The following is a 21765-nucleotide window of genomic DNA, read 5'->3' on the forward strand; positions in this document are numbered from 1 at the left end:
TTATTGTGTACTGAGTTTTTTTTTTATTAATTTATTCTTTATTTATCATTATATCTTTCACAAACACAGCATAACCTCAGTCAGCTAAGTGGTTAGCACTTTTGCCTCCCAGCATTATTAGATAAGTTGTATTTAAAGAGCAAAAATGTCAGTAATAAAAGTAAAAACTATATATATATATATATATATATATATATATATATATATATATATATAAATAGATAGATAAATAGATACATACAATATGTAGTCACCGGCACGGTGGCTCAGTGGTCAGCACTTCTGCCTCACAGCTCTGGGATCATGAGTTCAATTCCCGACAATGGCTTTATCTGTGTGGAGTTTGTATGTTCTCCCTGTGTTTGCGTGGGTTTTCTCCGGGTGCTCCGGTTTCCCCCCACTCCAAAAGCATACTGGTAGGTTAATTGACCCTAGTTTGTCTGTGTGTGTATTAGGGAATTTAGACTGTAAGCTCCAATGGGGCAGGGACTGATGTGAATGAGTTCTCTGTACAGCGCTGCGGAACTAGTGGCGCTATATAAATAAATGGTGAAGATGATGATGAAATCGTGAATGCCCATCTAACGCAACAAGATGACCGCAGATGGGTATCTACACTAACAATTTCTATATTATACAATAAAAATATAGTCTTATACACACTTGTTCCTTATTGTGATTAGTGTGTAAAGTGTACTACTGCATTCTAGTCGTGTATTTTGTTAAGTCAATGACAGCGGCCTGTCCAACAGGCTGCTACTTGATCAAGTTCTCCATCAATACCTGTAGCCTCTATTCATTTAACTTCTTGGCCCCTCTCTGTCAAGTTGGCAGCTGGACCACTTACCAGGTTTCTGACTGGTTAAGTACATGTGCCAAATGGCAAAGGCTACTCATTCCATAACCCCACTCCAGAATCAAACACTCCTCCCGTGCGGCCCCCCTTCACTGGAACGACCTCCCTCGCTCCATCCGTCTCTCTCCTAATATGTGCTCCGGGTGCTTCGGTTTCCTCCCACACTCCAAAAACGTACTAGTAGGTGAATTGGCTGCTATCAAAATTGACCCTAGTCTCTCTCTTTCTGTCTGAGTGTGTATGTAGCAAATTTAGACTGTAAGCTCCAATGGGGCAGGGACTGATGTGAATGAGTTCTCTGTACAATAGATATATAAGTCAGAAGGATTTTGGAACTGCGGACTGATAAACTATAAATTTAAATTAAAAATAAAACCTTCTGTCCATGACCAAAAGATACTTTTGAAGAAAAACAGGTGAAAAAAATGTAAAATCCACCTTGCCAACCGTTAAGCATAGGGTGGATCCGTTATTTAATGAGGTCGTGTGGAAGCCAGTGGTACATGAGGTATATTTGGGGTTGAAGGAAGAGTTAATTCAACCAAACATTAACAAATGGCAGAAGATAATTTCTCACAGTAAGTGAATAAATTGAAATTGAAAACAGTTTGGATATTTCAGTAGCACAACAATACAAACCTTGCCTTAAAATTAACTATGAATTATTTACAGGAATTAAATAGTAAGGTTTGGGAATGTCTTTCAGTCTTAAATATTATAGAAATTATTCAGGCAAATCTTAAACATATAGTGCAATGCATGAAGTCTTATTTAATATACTATTTATATGCTAGAAGAGTTATGCAAAGAATAGTGGGAACAATTCCTTGGTGAGAATAGAAATATTCTTAGCTGTCTACAAAAAAAAATTTGGAAACTGGAGGTGTTACTAAGTATTGACTGACAGGGTGCCCAAGCATTTGCACATGCCAAATTCACATTTTAATGTGTTAGCAATAGAATACAAACAGCACTTGTGCATTGAAATGTGCAGAAATAGGCTAGATTAAATATATTTTTTTATTTTCTTGCAATTAGATAAAGGAAAAACTTTTGAAGACCATAAAAAATGAAATCTTCCCTGAGGTACACTTATGCAACTCTAGGAACATATTTCAAATTTTAACAAATCAATTAGCAAAACTTTGCATGGAAGGCTACTTCTGGGGGCAAATGTATCAAGCCGAGAGTTTTCTGGCGGGTTTGAAAAACCAATCAGATTCTAGTTATTTATCTACAAAATGACATCTAGGGCTAGATTTACTAAGCTGCAGGTTTGAAAAAGTGGGGCTGTTGCCTATAGCAACCAATCAGATTCTAGCTATCATTTTGTAGAAGGTACTTAATAAATGAAAGCTAGAATCTGATTGGTTGCTATAGGCAGCATCCCCACTTTTTCAAACCCGCAGCTTAGTAAATCTAGCCCCTAGAATCTGATTGGTTGCTATAGGCAACATCTCCACTTTACAAACCCGCCGGAAAACTCTCAGCTTGATACATTTACTCCATGGTCTCAAATGCATTTAACAGGGTATTTTATTCTGCAAGGAGATTCTTGTGATATCACATGATGAAGTCACAGGGATCTTTGATTATGCACTTCAGCATTAAACATTGCACATAATGTACAACAAGCACAAGACTGAGGGCTAGATTTACTAAGCTGCGGGTTTGAAAAAGTGCAACCAATCAGATTCTAGCTTTCATTTATTTAGTACCTTCTACAAAAAGACAGCTAGAATCTGATTGGTTGCCATAGGCAACATCTCCACTTTCTCAAACCCGCAGCTTAGTAAATCTAGCCCTAAGTCTGTATGGTTCCTAGTCATACCACTGAGCCCTTTTGCTATGATTTTTTTTAATAAATTGGAAATAGGAAAAGTACGTTGGATCCACTTTAAGTGTCTCAGCAATTGTGCATAATCAACTGAACACACCAAGTTTCATGAACATTTGATGAGGTTTGTGTTTTTGCAGAATAAAGGTTAATGTGATGTTTGATTTGTTGTATAACCATATATTATGTATTTATTTAAATCTAAAGCTGGCCACAATTTTTTTTTTTTAACAAACTGGTTCAAAATTTACACTTGTTTTGACCAAAAATGCTTGTTTGCTCCAAACTAAGTGGTATCAAATGTAAATTTTGTAAGAATATAAATTCAGGTGTGTGTAGTTACTTATCTACAGGAAACATTATGACCTTTGTGTTCTACTCATTTCGCCAGGCTATCGAATGACCAAGGGGTATATTTACTAAACTGTGGGTTTAAAAAAAGTGGAGATGTTGCCTATAGCAACCAATCCGATTCTAGCTGTCATTTTGTAGAATGTACTAAATGAATGTTAACTAGAATCTGATTCGTTGCTATAGGCAACATCTCCACTTTTTCAAACCCGCACTTTAGTAAATATACCCCCAGATCTGTGAAAATCTGCCTTGTAAGTGTGTGGCCAGATTAGCCACAGATCAGTTTATTTGACAGCCATACGTTTTACTAATAATCAAAAGCAAAAAAGGTAAATCAACATAAATTAATAGGCAAAGACCAGGAATGATTTATTGGTTTCTATGTCCATATAGACAATCCAATATTCATGAGTGCTTTTTTTACATCATTGTTCCTTAAACTATATATAAAAGGGTTTAATAGTGGGGCCACTACTGTGTACATGACGGCAACCAGTCTATCCTGATACATGGCATTGCTTGATTTGGGTTTGAGATACACAAACATGATAGATCCATAAAATATGGTGACGACTATTAAGTGTGAAGTGCAAGTTGAAAAACCTTTCTTCATTCCTGAAGTTGAGTGGACATTTACAATTATTGATATTATTTGTATGTACGAAACATTTATTAATATAAACGAACAAAGAATAACAAAACCACTAGTGCAAAAAACAACAAGTTCGTTGGTCCAGGTGTCGATGCATGAAAGTTTTAGCAAGGGAGGAATGTCACAAAATACTTGATCTATCTTATTATCGCAGAAAGGCAGTTTGAACGTGAGGACAGTATGTATCATAATATTGACTGAACCAATGAGCCAGGAGCCAGCTACGAGCTTAATGCAAGTTGATTTATTCATGACGGCACTATACCGTAGTGGATGGCATATGGCGTTGTTTCGATCATAAGCCATAGCCGCAAGTACATAGCACTCTGTGCCGCCACAGACTCCGAAACTGTACAATTGTAAAGCGCACCCATAGAAAGAGATGGTCTTACACCCTGACAGTAAGTTTGACAACATCTTGGGAACAGTAGATGATATATAACATATGTCTAGAAAAGAAAAATTTGCAAGAAAAAAGTACATAGGAGTCTGAAGATTTGCACTAAATATGTAAGCAATAATTAATGACATGTTTCCAAGCAGTGTAACTATATATATACATAGGAGTAAAACAAAACATATAATCTGGACTTCTGAAACTTCTGAAAGTCCCATGAGAATAAATTCAGATATAGTTGTATGATTTTTGCTATTCATTTTGTCACTTGTTTCTGTAAAAGAAAGATGGATTTGGTTTTTCATAGAACTATGGCAATAATCTATGATGCGAAACATGATATAAAGTAGTAAAGAAACGAATAGAAAACATTGTTTTTGACAAGTCCTAATGTAGGAAAGGATATGAAATTGGAGGTGTCCATGGCTGTATGGTGACTGCCAACTTCCTTGACAACCTTGGTAGACCATTGTTTTACAATATATTTTACCAGTATTTGGCCCCTTTAGTAGATAGGGTCTCATTTAGAGTTAGGAGCAAATCCAGGTGAAGGGTACCTGGACAATCCATGGGTCTCATCTGGATGCATTTGAGAACCGAGCGTAGGTGGATAAAGAGGCATATATATGTTGAGTCGAACACATATCATGAAGCATCCAGCTAAAAAAACAATAGTAATAGCGGCAGACACACATCAATATTTATGTGTCAGGCATACAAGTGTGTACACTTTATTATTATTATTATTATTATTATTATTAATTTTTATTTATAGGGCGCCACTAGGTGTCCGTAGCGCCGTACAGGGACAAATAAAATTACAATACGAGGAGAGACAGCACAGTACAGTAAACAATAAGCACAGTAACTCCGTGAGCTCAAAGCACAGCTAGGGGCGGGGGAGGGGAGAGGGGAAGGACCGCATACGACGGAGCCCAAGAGGGAGGGCACGGATGACAGGGAGACCCCTAGAGGGGAGAGATGGGAGCGAGAGGGGACGGGGGGAAGGAGGGTCCTCGAGGAGGAGGGCAAGGTAGCTGGAGAGCAGAGTTAACAGTGGTGAAGACAGGAGGAGAGGTGACCCTGCTCAAAGGAGCATACAATCTAAGGGGTGGGGTAGACAGACAGACAGACAGACAGAGAGACACGGGGGAGAGAAGGAGGAACGGGGGATAAGGGAAGAGGAATGAAGAGGAAGAGGCAGAAGAAAAGGTAGGAAATTAAGTGGGAGACACTTATGCCTAACAATAGCTTAGACATGCAATTTGACAGTTTAGTAGTATAATAATATGGAGTGTCACATACACCCATTAGTAGTAGTACTCTTTAAGGCCATCATCATTATGACGGGTTGGGTATCATTTTCCGGCCGTGGAAACCCGACAGTGCTTACCCCGGATGGAGGAAACCGAAGAGCTGTTCGCCGACTGACTGAAATGAATGACGGCTTACAAGGATGACTTTTCTCAATTGCGGCCTCTGAAGACGCCGGCAGTGGTGGCTGGCATCACATTAAGGAGACTCAATGTGATCCGACTTGTTCATGTAATAATTTAAGGAGTCAACGCCTGCACAAGGTTCATTACTATACCATGTACCTTGTACAGGCGTTGCCTCCTTAAATTATTACCTAAAGTTTATTTAACGTTACTATTATTTAAAGTTGATCTAGGACATGCCCTACCCCAACTATAAATCTGCCCCCACATTTTAAATTTACCTCTCCCCTCTAATGCAACATGGTTTTGCCCAGGTGCAAAGTTACTCCTTTTTTTATGCTTTGCTCTCGTTAATGACTCAGGTCCAATGTGTACAATCATTGGGGTTTAGAAAGTGGGACTGGGAACGTCTTGGACAACTGAAAACATCACCACAAAACACAGCCTACTATCACATTTATTAAAACCTTCTCATTACAATTTTCTGGTCTTGTCACCCAATTTACTGCTGGTTTGACCCTTGTGTATGATTGCCTCCTGAAAAATAAGAATAAAATATTTCAAATCTCTTTAAAAAAATAAATAAAATGTTGTGCGGAATGCCGTGTTCACAGCGTATGGCATTTTGCTGCAGACATCTATGTACTTTTTTGTAATAATAGGTCCTCAGTTCCCAACTACAATTTTGTGATGCCGCACCAACACTTGCGCCTTCACTTCCTAAATGACCCCAGGTTTTACTGTTTTTCAGGCCCCAACTCACATCAGAAAGCATCTCCTTACCTTAAGTTTCTGTGTAACGTCAGTGTTTAGTATTATACCTGTACAGTGATCATCTCATGTTTGTACAGCTCCACGGACTATGTTGTTGTTTTTTTACGCTTTTTTAACATATTGTCAATATTGATGACCACACCATGAAGGAATAGGAATACTGGTAACTTCGTTAACACGTTACAACATTACTATTCAAAACTGAATTGTACTATCTGTCTAAACGCTGTTATTTGTGCTGCATATATGTTAAAATGACATTTCTATAAAAGATAAATGACGCAGACAGAAGTCTAGAGTATCTACTCTTTTCAAAATGCACCCTTTGGTGTATAATAAAATGTTTTTTCATTCCGACATTTCACTGAACATGAACATAAGGGAGAAGAAGACAGTAATAAATGGATCTGGAACAGCAGATGAATAGAATAACTGCTTCCTTGTCATAACATTTCTGACTAATATATCCTTAATTATATTGCCTCGTGGTCCAACGGGGACAATTCCCTGGATATCACAGACATGGCAGTGTTTTGCTAAATTGTCAAAGAGGGACTTGCAACGCTTATGAAATAATTATACTTGTGTTCTTGTTTTATTGATCTGAAAAAGTGGCAAAGAGAACTAGGATTTAGTAGTGTGATATAGAATAAATAGAGAATTAGATTATCTTCTTTTAGTACCGTAGTCGAGTAATAAGTCATCTCTCTTATTTATGTGCTTTACATAAGGAAACTAGACGAACATTATAAAGAAAAGCATTTTCCAAATTTTTTTTATGCTACTTTAGATTAATTCAAGCCGCAAAATAAAATCCTAATTTTATTCTGTGATATTTTGTGTTCATAGAGATACCAAACATATGTACTTGTATTTAAAGTGTTTATGCCTGTGTATTGTGTTCACCTTTTTACCTTGCTTTATCACATCACTAGGATTTTTAGATAGATAGATATCATTCTGCTCTTGTGCAGGGGAGGGCTGGCAAATTTTAGCCCGGGGGGCAAGACTCCACTTAGCAGCCTATTAGGAACATTTTAAAGTAACAAAAATGCAGGTGGCCGACTGACCCAGCTCACGGTAGCCCACTATATGACTGGCCTGGGGAGCAGATACTCCCTGCCCCCCAGTTCAGTCTGCCCCACTCATGTGATCAGGAAGGGAATTAGGGTCTACATGCCTGCCCCTTAATTCCTGACGATGGGCGGCACGGTGGCTTAGTGGTTAGCACTTCTGCCTTACAGCACTGGAGTCATGCGTTCACTTCCCGGCCATGGCCGTATCTGTGTGGAGTTTGTATGTTCTCCCCTGGCTTGCGTGGGTTTCCTCCGGGTACTCTGGTTTCCTCCCACACTCCAAAAACATACTAGTAGGTTAATTGGCTGCTATCAAAATTGATCCTAGTCCGTGTGTGTGTGTATGTGTATGTGTGTTAGGGAATTTAGACTGTAAGCTCCAATGGGCAGGGACTGATGTGAGTGAGTTCTCTGTACAGCGCTGTGGAATTAGTGGCGCTATATAAATAAATGGTAATAATAATAATAATAATAATAATATGACCTGTGTTCCACCAACAGTAGCTTTCTGGAGTTCTTAGCTGTGGCTTCAGCCCACAGTAAACCACGCTGTGGTCATGGTGCCTGTTGATGAAGGATTTAAAGGATGGTGACAACATCCTGTGTGAGAAAGCCATTACTGTAAGCTTACACTAATTTCATGATATCGTATCAATGAAAGGCACACATGGGATAGGTTAGAAAAAAATTATGATTTTAGAAGTTTTGTTACCCTAGGAAAAAATATTTAAATAAGCACCATAAAAGGAGATTTCTGAAAATACCATGTATATGGCAGTCTTTTGAGCCAATACCTTACTGATTACAATTTTCAGAGCATGACACCCAGCTTCTGTTGACACAGATTTTCTTTTCTTTTTGAAAGCCTGAGATGCTTTGTTTCTGTCAATCACGTGTATAAAATAGTGTGTAACACACAAAAAATCAAACATGGGTGCAGTCTTTAGACCCTCTAAAAAAGCAAAAGCGTCAATTTATCCATGACCATTTGTATCATAAGGCCTCCATTGGGGCAAGGGTCTTTAGACCACTCTTTGCTAAAAGGCCACCAAGGCTTTCCTTTGAGTCAGTTCAAATATATGCAAACAACGAAAAACTAAAAGTAACATATTATCATCACCATTTATTTATATAGCACCACTAAATCTGCAGCGTTGTACAGAGAACTCATTCATATCAGTCCCTGCCCCATTGGATCTTACAGTCTAAATTTCATAACACACAAACAGACTAGGGTCAATTTTTTAGTAGCCAATTAACCTACCAGTACGTTATTGTAGTGTGGAAGGAAACCGGAGTATCCAAAGGAAACCCACGCAAACACGAGGAGAACATACAAACTCCACACAGATAAGGCCATGGTCAGGAATTCAATCCCGCAGTGCTGAGAGGCAGAAGTGCTAACCACTTAGCCACCGTGCTGTCCCTACACATGAAAAGACATTTAAAAACTGCACATACAACTCTAACCTTTGGAAGAAGACCAAGCCACTTAGTGCTGAGAGGACGTGTCGTGAGGGATAATGCTGAAGTTGATGGGTTGAAGAAGGTTGTATTACAAGGGGCGGAGCTGAAGTTGATGGGTTGGAGAAAGGACAAAAGATGAAGACAATGAACATGAATGCAAACAAGACTTTGAAGCACCAACAAAGTGTAACAATGCAAATCCAAACTTTGGTTGGCCAAAACTTGGTAGGAAGGCTATATAAAGGCTGTATGCTGGTGGGGCCTCTTAGTCCTGATCATGTTGACCTTTAGTAGAAGTGCATCATCCAATTTGCTGTTGTGTAAATGTATCAAGCTGCCATTTTGAATTTCCAGCAATTTTCTCTGCGAGTTTAAAATCGCTGAGTTATTAGCCAATGATTTGATGTAAAATTGGCATAAATGAGTTTCTTTCAAAATCAACATTTTCAACAATCGCTGCAAATCGCGGTCTCGATTTTTCCCCACTCAAATCGCCAAATGTATGAAGCTGCAAATTTTGCAAACTCACCCGAGTTTGAATTCAAAATCGCCAAATACAACACAGTGCTTTTAAATCAGCTTGATATATTTACCCCCTGGTGTCCTCTCACTAGGACGTACTACACTCTAGCCAAGAACATCGCCGCCAACAGACTCATTTTGTCCTGCTTTACCCTCACCGATAAATGGCAGGTAACTAAAAGCAAGCCTATTAAATAAGGACACTGTCAGGATACACATCCCATAAAAAATATTTAACTAAGAATCCTGAAAAGAGAAGGGCTATCTGAAAATGCCATTTAATATAAGGCCCTTTAACCTTTTGGAAAGTCTTATTTAAATATTTTCCCTATCACTACTCATTCCAGTGAGGCTGCTTCTATGCTTCTTCACCCTACGGACCAGAGCAACCTGCCCTGTACTGATGAGACCAAAACAGGCCAAGACATAACTATCTAGGGGTGGATTTTCTATAGAAAATCCACCTTGTCTTTAGGAGAGATTTATTTTGGAGAGGTTTATTTATAAACTCTTCTTCTTTTGGAGAGGTCAATTTATACAATTGTTTTTAAAAACAAAAATAAATTGGAAGCACGTACTTTATGAATGACACTTTATACACCTAACATAGTTCAAATATTTATTTTGTCAGAACCAGTAATAAAAGATTTTCTAAACCTAATGATGGAGCCAGTATTGCTGATATTACTGCAAGCCAATCCTTGGGAGATTTGCTCATCTATAACGAGAAAATATTTTAATAAAGACAGAAGGTTGCAAACAAGTTAATACAAATTATAAATCATCTTATTATCAATTGGCAAATATGTTATTTTTTTTTAATTATCAAGGAATAATGTAGGTGTTCTAAATGTGTGCAACTGAAGCACCAGCCTTAGTCAACTTATTTAGTAACAGATAAAGGATTTTATAATCACTTTCACTTCATTATTTTCTTCAGAGGTGGAACCCTGCTTGGCAGAGATTACATGAGGACCAAGGTAGTGCTTATTTAAAAACAGCATCAGTAGAACACAAGCTGTAACCCTAATCATGTATTAGCTATTATCAGAAAAGAATGAAGAAAGAGAATAGGCGCCTAATGGTGTAGTGTATTAACACAAAGCCTAGTGCACTAACAAACGTAATACAAGGTAGCTGTGCACCAAATATATAAATTGATATTAGGCTTATCTGCATTATTCTTGAGGTTGTGATGTATATCTGGTAGTATGATGAGGAACCCTATGCAATCTGAGAGTACATGGACAACTGTGTTTGTGGGGTGTAACCATGTGACCTGCTGGGAGAGAAGGAGAGGACTGTGAGAGCCACCTAAGTGAGACAAGCTGTCATTGTAGCCATGGGGATAGTCAGCTGACTGCCAGAGAGAGGGCGACGGAGCAGGGGTTTATAGGAATCCAAAAAGATGTCAAATAGATAGAGCCGAAAACAGTGTCCCCTAACGCATTTCTCAGCCTTGAGTGGCTGTTTCATCAGAGGCAAGGTACTCGTCTCCAGCATGGTTTATACAAGAAAAGAGCGATCACATGACTCTCTTCGTCCAATCAACACAGGATCTCCTTTGAGAATAAATAGTCCGTTGTCCCAGCGATTTCTAGTAAGAAAATGTAAGCGGACGGCGGACAGTGACAGCTAACTGAGCTGGTATGGTGAGGAGAAACCATAGGAGCCAGATATAGCTATATCACAGGACTGGGTGCACAGCCTGAAGCAGTCAGACAGGAGTGAATATACCCTGTACCCAGGAGTCATATAAGGATACAGTGAGAGACGGCAGCCATTAGTAGTTTGTCTGCACATGTGAGGTAATTCCCGCTGCAGCAGTGAGACGCTAGTTACTCTCTCACAGACAGATTTTGCACAGTTAAAGTTTGAGTTACACTTACATAGACTTTATTATCCTATCCAGAAAGGAGTTTGTCAGAGAACAGTGACAGCTCTCTACACTCGAAAATCTGCAGAATATTGATATTATAGAATAAAAGCTGTAAGGTGGAGGAGTTAGAGACAGTCCAGCAATAGTGACCTAGGGAGTCGGCCATTTTGTTCTGTCATCTAGTAAAATACTTTATGATAAATACAACTTCACAAGAGTCAGTCAGTTGTGTATTCACAAATCCTGCTAAAAATCATCAGCTAAACCTAAGAGGAGTGCCCACTTTAGCTTCCCCTGTATAGTATCAGTAAAACTGTGCCCCATCATATCTAACAGCGTATTAATGGTGACTAGCGGAAGTAGTGCTCAGGACTGGCAGGTTATACCGTGTTTCCAGTTCAGGATTTAAGAAGCTTGTAAGCAGTTTTAATCTACATTTATTTGCACCATCCACGCCTGGCCAGGGAAGAAACAACTATAATACATATAATATATTAGTGAAGTAATAATAGTTGGGATTGCCTTTTTACAGTTGCAGTTACCTCCAGTAGACACTGACAGCTCCATGCCGAGTAATCTAGGCATAATTCATAGATAATTGGTGCTGTCTTTATTTATGGTGATTGTCATACTGGAGGTAACTAAGGAATTTTGGAAGGAGGCTGCTGTATAATGTTAGTGTCAGAGTCTGAAACGCCAGACACTTTTATAGGATATCCTCCGTAGACTGTCCTCAGGATACTGTCAGTGCCCAACAGGGCCCTCTTAAGAACATCTTGGGCCCCCAGGCACAGCAGTGGACCTGGGCCCCTATATATACAAAATTTTTTTAAAAAATGATTATATATATGGGCCCTGCAGCCCAGGGGGGCCCGTCGGAGGCAGCAAAAAACCCCAAAAAACTGGAAAAAAAAAAAAAGACAATACTTACCTTTCGGTCAGCTGGCGATCTGGCTCCCTCCATGGTCTCCTCCTCCGTCGCGCTCCGCAATGGATGTCGGGCGGTCATGACGACGTCACGCCCGACATGCACTGCGAGCGCCGTACGGAGGAGGAGACCATGGAGGGAGCCGGATCGCCAGCTGACCGAAAGGTAAGTATTGTCTTTTTTTTTTCCAGGTTTTTTTTTTTTTTGCTGCCTCCGACGGGCCCCCGGGCACCTGCCCATTGTGCCCAATGGGAAAGACGGCCCTGGTGCCCAAGTTGTTCTTCAGCCTCAGTGTTATTCTCAGGCACTGATTTTGGCTGTTTTGGAGGTGATAGTGACACTCTGAGTGGTAAAGTGGTGCATGAGAAGTTAAGGAAGATTCATGACTGTGCTGGGCACTCTGTTTTGCAATAGGCATTATAATACGTGTACCAGTACTAGCAGCAGCAGAACCCCTACTGGCAAAGTGGGTATGGTCTGAGCCTTGTCTTGTCACCGCAGGTGGTGTATTGAATGTCAGCTATTTTCTTTTTTCTGGACAAATCACCACATTCATCAGAAACGTCTTTCTTATTCCACTTTCTCTCTTTCAGCCAAATATTTAAACTAAAATGTAGCCATCTATTTCCCCCAAGTATAGCAGTACCAAATAAACGTAATTTATACAAAGGGCTGACATTGTTATATGGTCCAGGAACAAAGCTGAACATGCTAGTTGCAAAACAAACAGGTTGGACAACTGCCTCTCTGGCTCCTGGCCCTTGACTCTCACACGACCCTTGACCCTTGGTTCTGGTTGTTCTATTACTTGACTCCCCATACTCACCATCTGTACTTAAAGGTACAGTACACCATTTTATATCATTGGAGGTTAATAAACTCCCCATTCCCCTCTCCATCCATTTCCACTCTCAAATAAGAACTTTTCTCACTCGTATTACTTCTCTATACACTATTATAGGTTGTTACTTACGGACATGTGAAGCGTTAGACTTCTCTGATTCACCTAATTCCTTCCCCTGCTTCTTTCAGACAGTTTACCTTTCTTTACCTAAATGTTTATTTCTAAGGGCTCTGATGCATTCAGAATTTCATTCATAAGTAGCCTTATTTGTATCCTGTCTGCCATTCTTCTGCATTTCCCATGTTCAGTATCAAAGCCTCTTTCACCCTGCAAATTGCAAATTGCACCCTGCAAATTACCTAAAAAAAATGTAAGAAATGGTACATTATGTTTTATGTTACATTTAAGCTTATCGCAGTACTATATGAAAAGCATTTTGTGACAAATAAACATGGATTGGTAATGCACAAAGATTTAATTCTTTCCATCACAAAGACAAAACAATATGGCACTTTCTGATTTAAAACAAAATTTAAATGAGTTCACTGCACACATCTAATCTCTAATAAACAAAAAATAGGGAGTATCACGAAAAGTCTACTCATATACAGTAATAGATACTGACGTTAGTACTTTTTAGGCACAATCAACTGTAGCAATTTTAGAAATGCTGCTTTCATTTCTTTATTCCTTATACTGTATATAAAAGGGTTTAACAAAGGTGCGATGATTGTGTAGAAGACTGACACCACTCTGTCCTGTTCTATTTCATACTTTGATTTGGGTTTGAAATATACAAAAAAAATGGAACCGTAGAACATAGTAACAGCCATTAAGTGGGAGGCGCAGGTTGAAAAGGCTTTTTTCCGACCAGTAACCGATTTGATTTTCAGAATTGTCGAGATGATTTTTGTATATGATAACATTGTTAGTGCAAATGAGCCAAAAATGACGCACCCACTTATGACAAAAACAGCGATTTCATTCACCCTGGTGTTGCTGCATGCCAGTTTTAGCAAAGGGGGAATATCGCAATAAAATGAATTCATTTTATTAGAACCACAAAATGGCAATGTGAATGTAAGTGCAGTGTGTATTGCAGCATTTATAGCGCTAATGATCCACGAGGCAGCGATAAGCTGAATACACAATATTTTATTCATAATCATGTTATAGAATAGCGGGCGACATATAGCGCTGTATCGGTCATAAGCCATACTTGCAAGTATGTAGAACTCGGTACCAGCAAAGAGCAATCCCAAGTACATCTGTGCGACACAGCCATAGAAAGAGATAGACTTATGCTCCACTAGAGAGTTTGACAGCAGTTTGGGACACGTGTCCGAGATGTAACATATCTCTAGAAAGGAGAAATTGGCAAGAAGAAAATACATAGGAGTGTGAAGATTTAGGCTACATTTATATGCAATAATTATTGATATATTTCCCAGCACAGTAACAATGTAAATCACTATAAATGCAGTGGTGAAAAAGATATTCAGAAAAGGAGTCTCTGCAAGTCCTGCGAGAATAAATTCTGTGATTGTGGTCTTGTTTTTCTCCATTTTTCCTGTAGATGATGAGAGATAATAGAGATAATGGTATGCATTTGATACAAAAAGAAAATGATGGAATTTTAATTATGCTTAAAATACATTGTTTGCAACTTAAATCGTAAAACATGTCTATCATTTCCAAATCAGCAACTCCCTACATGGTGCCTTGTTTTGACTCTTCACAGCCACTTCTCTGTAGCTATATTGACTCTAAATCGAATTCTTATTGACTCTTATTCATTGCGAGCTTTAAAAAAAGTTCTACTTTTGTGTATTCATTTTTTTTTTTTACTATATTACAGCACCTACACAGAGCCACAAGTTAAAATTTTAGCGCCTGGGCGAGAAACGACAATGCCGCTCCTCAATTTTAACCAAAGTAACCTAAAATAACTGGCCCCCCCCCCTTCCTTTCAGTGGTACGCACTGTGTGGTCGCCCCTATCACACATACATACAGACAAACATAATAATTGTGGAAAAGTGGAATCTGTTGTCACATAATATTTTGTTCCCTAAGTCTGAACCTGGTAGGCATCAACGAAACATCACCAATTTTTTTTGCGGAAACTATCGAAATAATATACTTCGGCTCTGCACCAATTCACCTCCATCGCTTGGCCAGCAGACATACAGGTCTGTGCCTCCTCGGTGCACATTAAAAGTTCATGGAGAGGCGAAAAAATATTTAGGAGGCGCATTGTAGATGACCCTTTTAGTATTACCCCCTCTAATTAAATAAACTTTGAAATGTTTTTCCTAAAGCACAGCTGGATGTAGCCTTATTTATGCAGTAGAGTAAATAAATTGTGAATCATAAGTCAATGACAGTGCGAGGATTCTGATGTTTCTATATGTCAAATTTGTGTCTGTGACGCTTTTATATTACATTGTTTGGAGTGCGTCTAGAAACGCATTTCATTGCCACATGACAACTCTTTTAATGGACCGCGCACATTTGCACCTGCATTCACCACCTGTAATAAAACAATTCACAATGCAATGCTTAAAATTAAAATAAAGAAAACAAATAATTAAAAAAGGGCAGCATGGCCTCTACCCCAAATCCTCATCCAGCCCCAGTACAGGACAGTCTCATTTGGTTTAGATCATCACAGGGAGACCAAGACTGTTGTATCCTGCTGATGTAGGAGAAAACAGATACAGACTAAACAGGGCTGGTGCCTCTATGTGATGGGGGACTGGTGCATAGAGCAGCCTGTCCCTCTATCCCAGCGGCTACCTGCCCCACTCAGAAAAACGCTGGGGCTCCTATCGACACCGCCAACTTGTAAGGATCGAGGTTTGAACAAATATTTTACTCAACAGTCCCAGAAAAATGAACAAACTACCTGCCCATCATAATTAATGAGTAAGAAAAAGCAAAATAAAATGTAGCTGAATAAAAGGCTCCAAAAAACTCCTCAGCTCATTATTTTATTAAATAAATAAATATGTTGTTCTTCTTTTTTTAATCCCTTGTAGTCCAAATGGAAAATCATATTTTATTTTCTTGAATTATTATTAGTCAAAATGGCAAAAAAAATAATAAATATGACCCCACTGCGCACTACCAGGACTTACCCTTCTCTGCCAGTCAATCAGAAGTGGCCAAAAAGTTTAAGATTGACTGCTGATAAAGGAAGACCCTATTAGGGCAGACTATGGTCATTTCACGTTAGTCGTTGGTAGTGTGTGGGCGTGTAATTTTGAAGGGGATTTCTTATTTGGAGGTACCTATTTGATCAAGAAAGAAGAACAGAAAATCCCTCCTTCCTTATTTGGACTATGATGTATTAGTCCAGGCTGTCTAGCACTGAGCTTGATTGAGGATTTGAGGAAGGGGCACACTGTTTGTTTTTTGTATTATTTTTTACAGAAAAATATTTTACACAGTGCAATGTTTTTGCAGAGGCCGTGCATTGCAAAGAACAACCCTGAAACTGTACCCTCTCTAACCCTTTATCTCATTTCAGTAACCTTGCTTTGCAAAATTAAAACGCTTAATCCATACTTTTCTAGTAAAGTCTTCACTCTGCCTAACGATGCCCAATAGCTCCCCTCCAATAGCTCACCTCCAATCCCCCCCCCCCAATAGCTCCCCTCTGCCACTGCAAACATGGCCATCTTGCTCAGTGAACTTATGGGCCTTGGCAAAAATCCAGGTTCAACTGTTTGAATCAATGCTACCAGCAGGTCCAAAGCTGCAGAGTTACTGCTTCGATCTTCGTTAATTACTTCTTGAATAGGCAAAATTCATTTTCTGCCAGTTATAACGTGATCCAATTTGAAAGAGCAATGAAAAAAACTCACATACCTTCAACTCCAGAAACCAGAAGTCCCTAAAGCGGATGGGCCACATCTGCAGTGCTGTAGGTTATCTGTCGATACATTTGGATTATCCATAAAAAATCCTTCAGCATCACCAATCAACACTGGGAACTATACAGAAAAACAATAGATAAGTGAGAAAGAATGGGTGATTATATTATAAATATGATTACGATAATTAACATATATTTATATAGCATCAGAGATCCTAAATTGGGAGCAAACAGTGTAATAAAGCAAGACTGGGTATAAAGAAACAGAAAAAGATGTAAGAGGACCTTGTTCGCAAGCTTTCAATCTATCTATATTATACTAGAGTTCTGTCATATTTTCACATACTATTCATGACAATGCTATCTAATTAATATCAAGCTCTATTATTATTATTATTATTATTTACGATTTTATACTTAAATAAGTGTGATGGAAATATGAAAGACAGAGAGTTAGACGGAATGTTGAGTGTGGACGTACAGGTGTGACAAGTAATAACAAAGGATTGAAGCACATTGGTTTTACTTCCAACTGCAATTTGCACTGTTCCTCTATCTCAGAAAATATACTATGCTTGGGATGATTTTCAATTCACACCTTTGGCCAGAAATTGCATAGTGATTTTGAAGCATTTCTTCTTATCATAATAATAATAATAATAATGATGATGACAATAATGGCGATGATGATGATGATGATGAAGAAGAAGACGAGTATGATTATAATAAGAAATGAAAGAATGTAATGGTGTCAGTTTCTTTTATAGTACTTAAATGCAAAAGATCTGAAACTTAAATTAATATGGAGTATTTAGGAGGAGTAACAAACTAGAAATCAGGTAATTGGTTTTGAATTTCTATATGCGATCAAACAGTCTACTCACTTTGCTGAAGCGTAAGCTGTTTTGTTTTATTAGACCTTTAACAGTCCATAAAATTATTAGATTTTAGATGGATTTGTGTATGCTGGGATGTACACAATAAAAATGAATCTGAGTTTTACAGTCTACAATAATGCTTGATTTAAAATAGTTTTAGTTGCATGAAAATCTAAGGATTTAATTTCATGCCCTAAAAGTTATTTAAAAAAACAACAAAAAAACCCATAAAAATGAATATATAAGTAATCAACTTACTTTATCCGTGGTTTTGGTTTTTGTTGAGAGTTACTTGGCTTCAACCAATTTTTTTTTCCAGATAGTCAAGTTCTAATTTTACGCTTCTCAAATGTTTTTGTAATACAGACCTTTGCTATTAAAAGGAAATGTAGAACATAACTTGTTGTTACACATATTCTGCTTATATTGCTAAGTGCTCCTCGGGGGCGGATTCCCTATGCGAGCTCTTCTACTTCTGTGCTTCATATAAAAATAGAGAATATTTGTCACTATATTTTTTTGGCTTCATCCTAATAAAGATATAAATACTTCAGGGTTTATTATTGTGTCTAGAGAAATTAAAACACATTAAATAATTTGCAAATGCATTAATTGATATCATGTAGATGAGGGATTACTCAGGACGCAGACTCCCAATTTTGAAATAATTATGTACGATGGTTAGAACACTTTATATTGTTAAAACCTCACATTTTATGTTTTTAAGTTTTATAAAAATCATTATTTCTGTACTTATATTTTTTATTAAAGCCACATTCAAAACAGATTACAGTGTATATTTAAAGCGGATTACAAAATGTGAACTGAAATATTGCTATAAAAATAATAATGTCAGGATTTCTTAATTAAACTTACATGGTATACTTTTTTTCTAGTGAAACTGCAACATATTTCCACTTACAGTTAACATCTAAATCAGGCCTGTCCAACCTGCGGCCCTCCAGGTGTTGTGAAACTACAAGTCCCAGCATGCCCTTCCAGCTATCAACTGGTTGTCTACCAGCAAAGCATGCTGGAACTTGTAGTTTCACAACACCTGGAGAGCCGCAGGTTGGACAGGCCTGATCTAAATACTGAGGAGTTGGTGGGAAAACTCTGGTGCTATAAAGTAGAGATTACTCTGTGCTGACAATATTTCTAAAGCTATAAGATTGTCTCATTCACTGATGAAATTTGAGGCTCTACAGGACTACAATGAGGAATGAACCACGTATTTGAGCTTGGAGTCTAAGAGGCACCTGGTATCCACTAGAAAAAGGCGCGAGGCAATAGGGGTACCCACAAGTCATAGTTACCAAGAGGCGATCAGTATTAAAGAACTGAGTGAATAAATGCAGACAAGAAAAGATCAAGACAAACAGCAGTGGTATATGGTTAAGACAGACTGAGGTTAACCTGGGGTCTTGGTCTGGACAACTTGGGTTTATTAGGATCGGCCCAAACCTAGAGAGGATGGCCCCAGATTTGTTGTGCTTCCTGGCATAGCAATTCCGGGGCTGAGCCCTCAACTCACACAGCCAGTGGGAGGCTAATCCATTCCTCCCCTCTTCTTCGCCCGTCCATTTTAGTTTCATTGCCTGTCCACCCCTCCACATTCACATTATTGATAAAAAAAACTTGAATAAACTTCATTGTATCAATGTGGGGTCTAACTGCTACTAACCATTCAGAGCAGCTTTCTCACGCTCTGACCAATCAGAGTGAAGCCGCTTTGTGACAAGGCTCCCGACCTAGCATTCATGTTGCTGCTCAGCAAGGAAAAAGTCACAGTCGCCCTTGTGGTTTTCTCCTTCCCTTTAGATTAAAGGCCCAAAGAAAAGAATCCCCATGGATTTAGATGAATAATACATTGGTTAAACAGGGTTTGGGGGAGACTTTATGTCATGTATTTTTTCATGGTGCTGGTGTTTTTTTAATAGTTTTGTTCTGGGACAACAGGTCCCTGTGAACCCTGGATGCCATTGGATTATGACACTGTCAGGGCTTGCTAGGACCAATAGCACCACATGCAAAAATTACATTTATTGTCTGATTGACACTATTACCCCAACACCTACATTCAGGAGGGCCGCTTTTTCCCTAAGAGGGTGACCTGTATTTTTTGTGTGAACACAGATTCCCCAAGAGAATTTAGCCCCATGCTGAGCAGGCCAGGATGTGTCCCCATTCTGCAGACTTGCCTGTTATAGTGTGACCAGCATGGTGCTGGTTTTTGGCTGTTTTGTCCCGCCGCAACTGCCACAACCAGACAATGATACGAGTGCTGGGTCACCATATAAATAAAATATGTTTATTATTTATTAATATTTGTTAACCAGGAAAACGTTGTTTATTATGATCAAGTTGATGATCTCACTGTGCAGTAATGAAAGATAAAGTCTTTGCACTCATTTCATCATCTCGCTCTACAAACTGCCCCTCTAACCCTATTCCACCCCGACTGGGATGTTGGGGTAGTGGCTTTGCGGTTCCCAGTTGCTGGCGACAGCCAGTGGCTTTCAGCTGCACATAAAAAACAGGTGGCAAAACGGAGTGGAAGCCTCCTTATGCCATTGGAATCTGGTACATCTCAGATGCTACATTAACCAGGCACCGTGTTCACCGAGTGTGAGCCCTTAGTACTAGGTGTCTCGCTCTTGCTATGTACTTACCGATTTCCTGAGTACCAGACCCTTGCCTATACTTTAACCACAAACTTTGCACTCTTGTGTTCATATGTACGGGGATTACTTGGAGATTAACTCTTGCTGTGCCTAAACACCTATCTATCCTGTTCCGGTGTACCAGACTTTTGACTTTTACTTTAAAGTTTTGATTCTTCACTTTAACAGGCGCTTGCTTGTGACCTTGACTATGAGTTGAATTAATCCTGGGCTATCATCTTAATTACAGATACAAATCAGTTTCATATATTATGCGTGGAACTGTAACCATGATCTTATATTATGAATTGTGGCCAGAAAATCGGGAGCTGCCTTCTTCTGTTATAATTCTCCAGAGTGTTGCATATCTTTTTGTTAAGACAGTCGTTAAGTAGATTTCTTACTAATAATAATAATTAGAAAACTTTCAAGCTAATGGTATAAATTATTATGTACATATATACACTTATTAGAAAATGACCCTCTCACATTTGTCCTGGATTCTGAATTTGCTGAGCAAGTGGTTTAATAAGGGGAAGAAATTGCATTAGAGGAAGCTGGCCCATATCAACTACAATATCTCATATGTGTTTAAAGATAGTTGGTGGGGAATCTGTACTCCGAAAATGCTTGTTTAACCTAATCTCACAGGTGTCCATATGAATTGTGATCTGGAGATGAATAAGATATTATGAAGTCACATAAAATCTGGAGACTGTGATTCAGCAGAATTTCAAATAAAAATGTGCAAATTTCAGCAAATTTGCTTCTGATTCACTGGATCACCCTCCCACCTTCTAACACCCATCAACCATTATTTGTGGGAGCAGCAGGCAGCACAGCTAGAAGCTCCTCAGTCCCAGTTGGCAATGGGAAACAGGTCAAGTAGCTGGAGCGCTAACACTTTCTGCTGGCTACACCAACACCAGTGATAGTTTCACAGCAGTGAATGAGCTCAGGTTCTGGTGAGCAATGTTGGCTATCCAGACCTGTCAAGCAGTTCCAGTTCAGAGACTGACAGCTCCAGCAGTGAGTGTTGTAACCTCCTTGAGAGTGTTGGACTAATCTTCTTCCTAGTGAAGAATCAATTTTGCAAGCTTTTTCTGTGACTACATGGAGGCATCATGGGTTGCAAATCCTACATATACCATGGCATTTAACAGAGAAAGGCAGCAATCGATCCTACAGTTTTGGCCACCTCTTTACTGAATCCCCTCTTTTCTGCAATTTCCACTGCTGTAGCATAGCTGGAAGTAATCCGTAGCTGCAGAAAGATGTCTCTTCCCAGGCACAAGACTGATCCAGAAGTTCATGGATGTT

General features: G+C 38.9%; 2 protein-coding genes across 2 annotated transcripts; both read right to left on the reverse strand.

The window, feature by feature from the left end:
- Nucleotides 1–3426: 3426 nt before the first annotated feature.
- LOC142106660 (olfactory receptor 5V1-like) lies at nt 3427–4356 on the reverse strand. The gene has a single exon (XM_075189651.1). The coding sequence runs from the start codon at nt 4354–4356 to the stop codon at nt 3427–3429; it is 930 nt and encodes a 309-aa protein (XP_075045752.1).
- A 9295-nt stretch (nt 4357–13651) lies between these two features.
- Nucleotides 13652–14590, reverse strand: LOC142106661 (olfactory receptor 5AP2-like). Its single transcript, XM_075189652.1, has one exon. It carries the CDS (start codon nt 14588–14590, stop codon nt 13652–13654), a length of 939 nt encoding a protein of 312 aa, XP_075045753.1.
- Between the last annotated feature and the right edge of the window lie 7175 nt (nt 14591–21765).

Source organism: Mixophyes fleayi, chromosome 11 (genome assembly GCF_038048845.1).
Source record: "Mixophyes fleayi isolate aMixFle1 chromosome 11, aMixFle1.hap1, whole genome shotgun sequence".
In the NCBI taxonomy this organism is placed as follows: domain Eukaryota; kingdom Metazoa; phylum Chordata; class Amphibia; order Anura; family Limnodynastidae; genus Mixophyes; species Mixophyes fleayi.

Bases quoted from the DNA above. Each gene is read 5' to 3' on its own strand.
- LOC142106661 (XM_075189652.1), bottom strand. From the start codon at position 14,590: ATGGAGAAAAACAAGACCACAATCACAGAATTTATTCTCGCAGGACTT.
- LOC142106660 (XM_075189651.1), bottom strand. From the start codon at position 4,356: ATGAATAGCAAAAATCATACAACTATATCTGAATTTATTCTCATGGGA.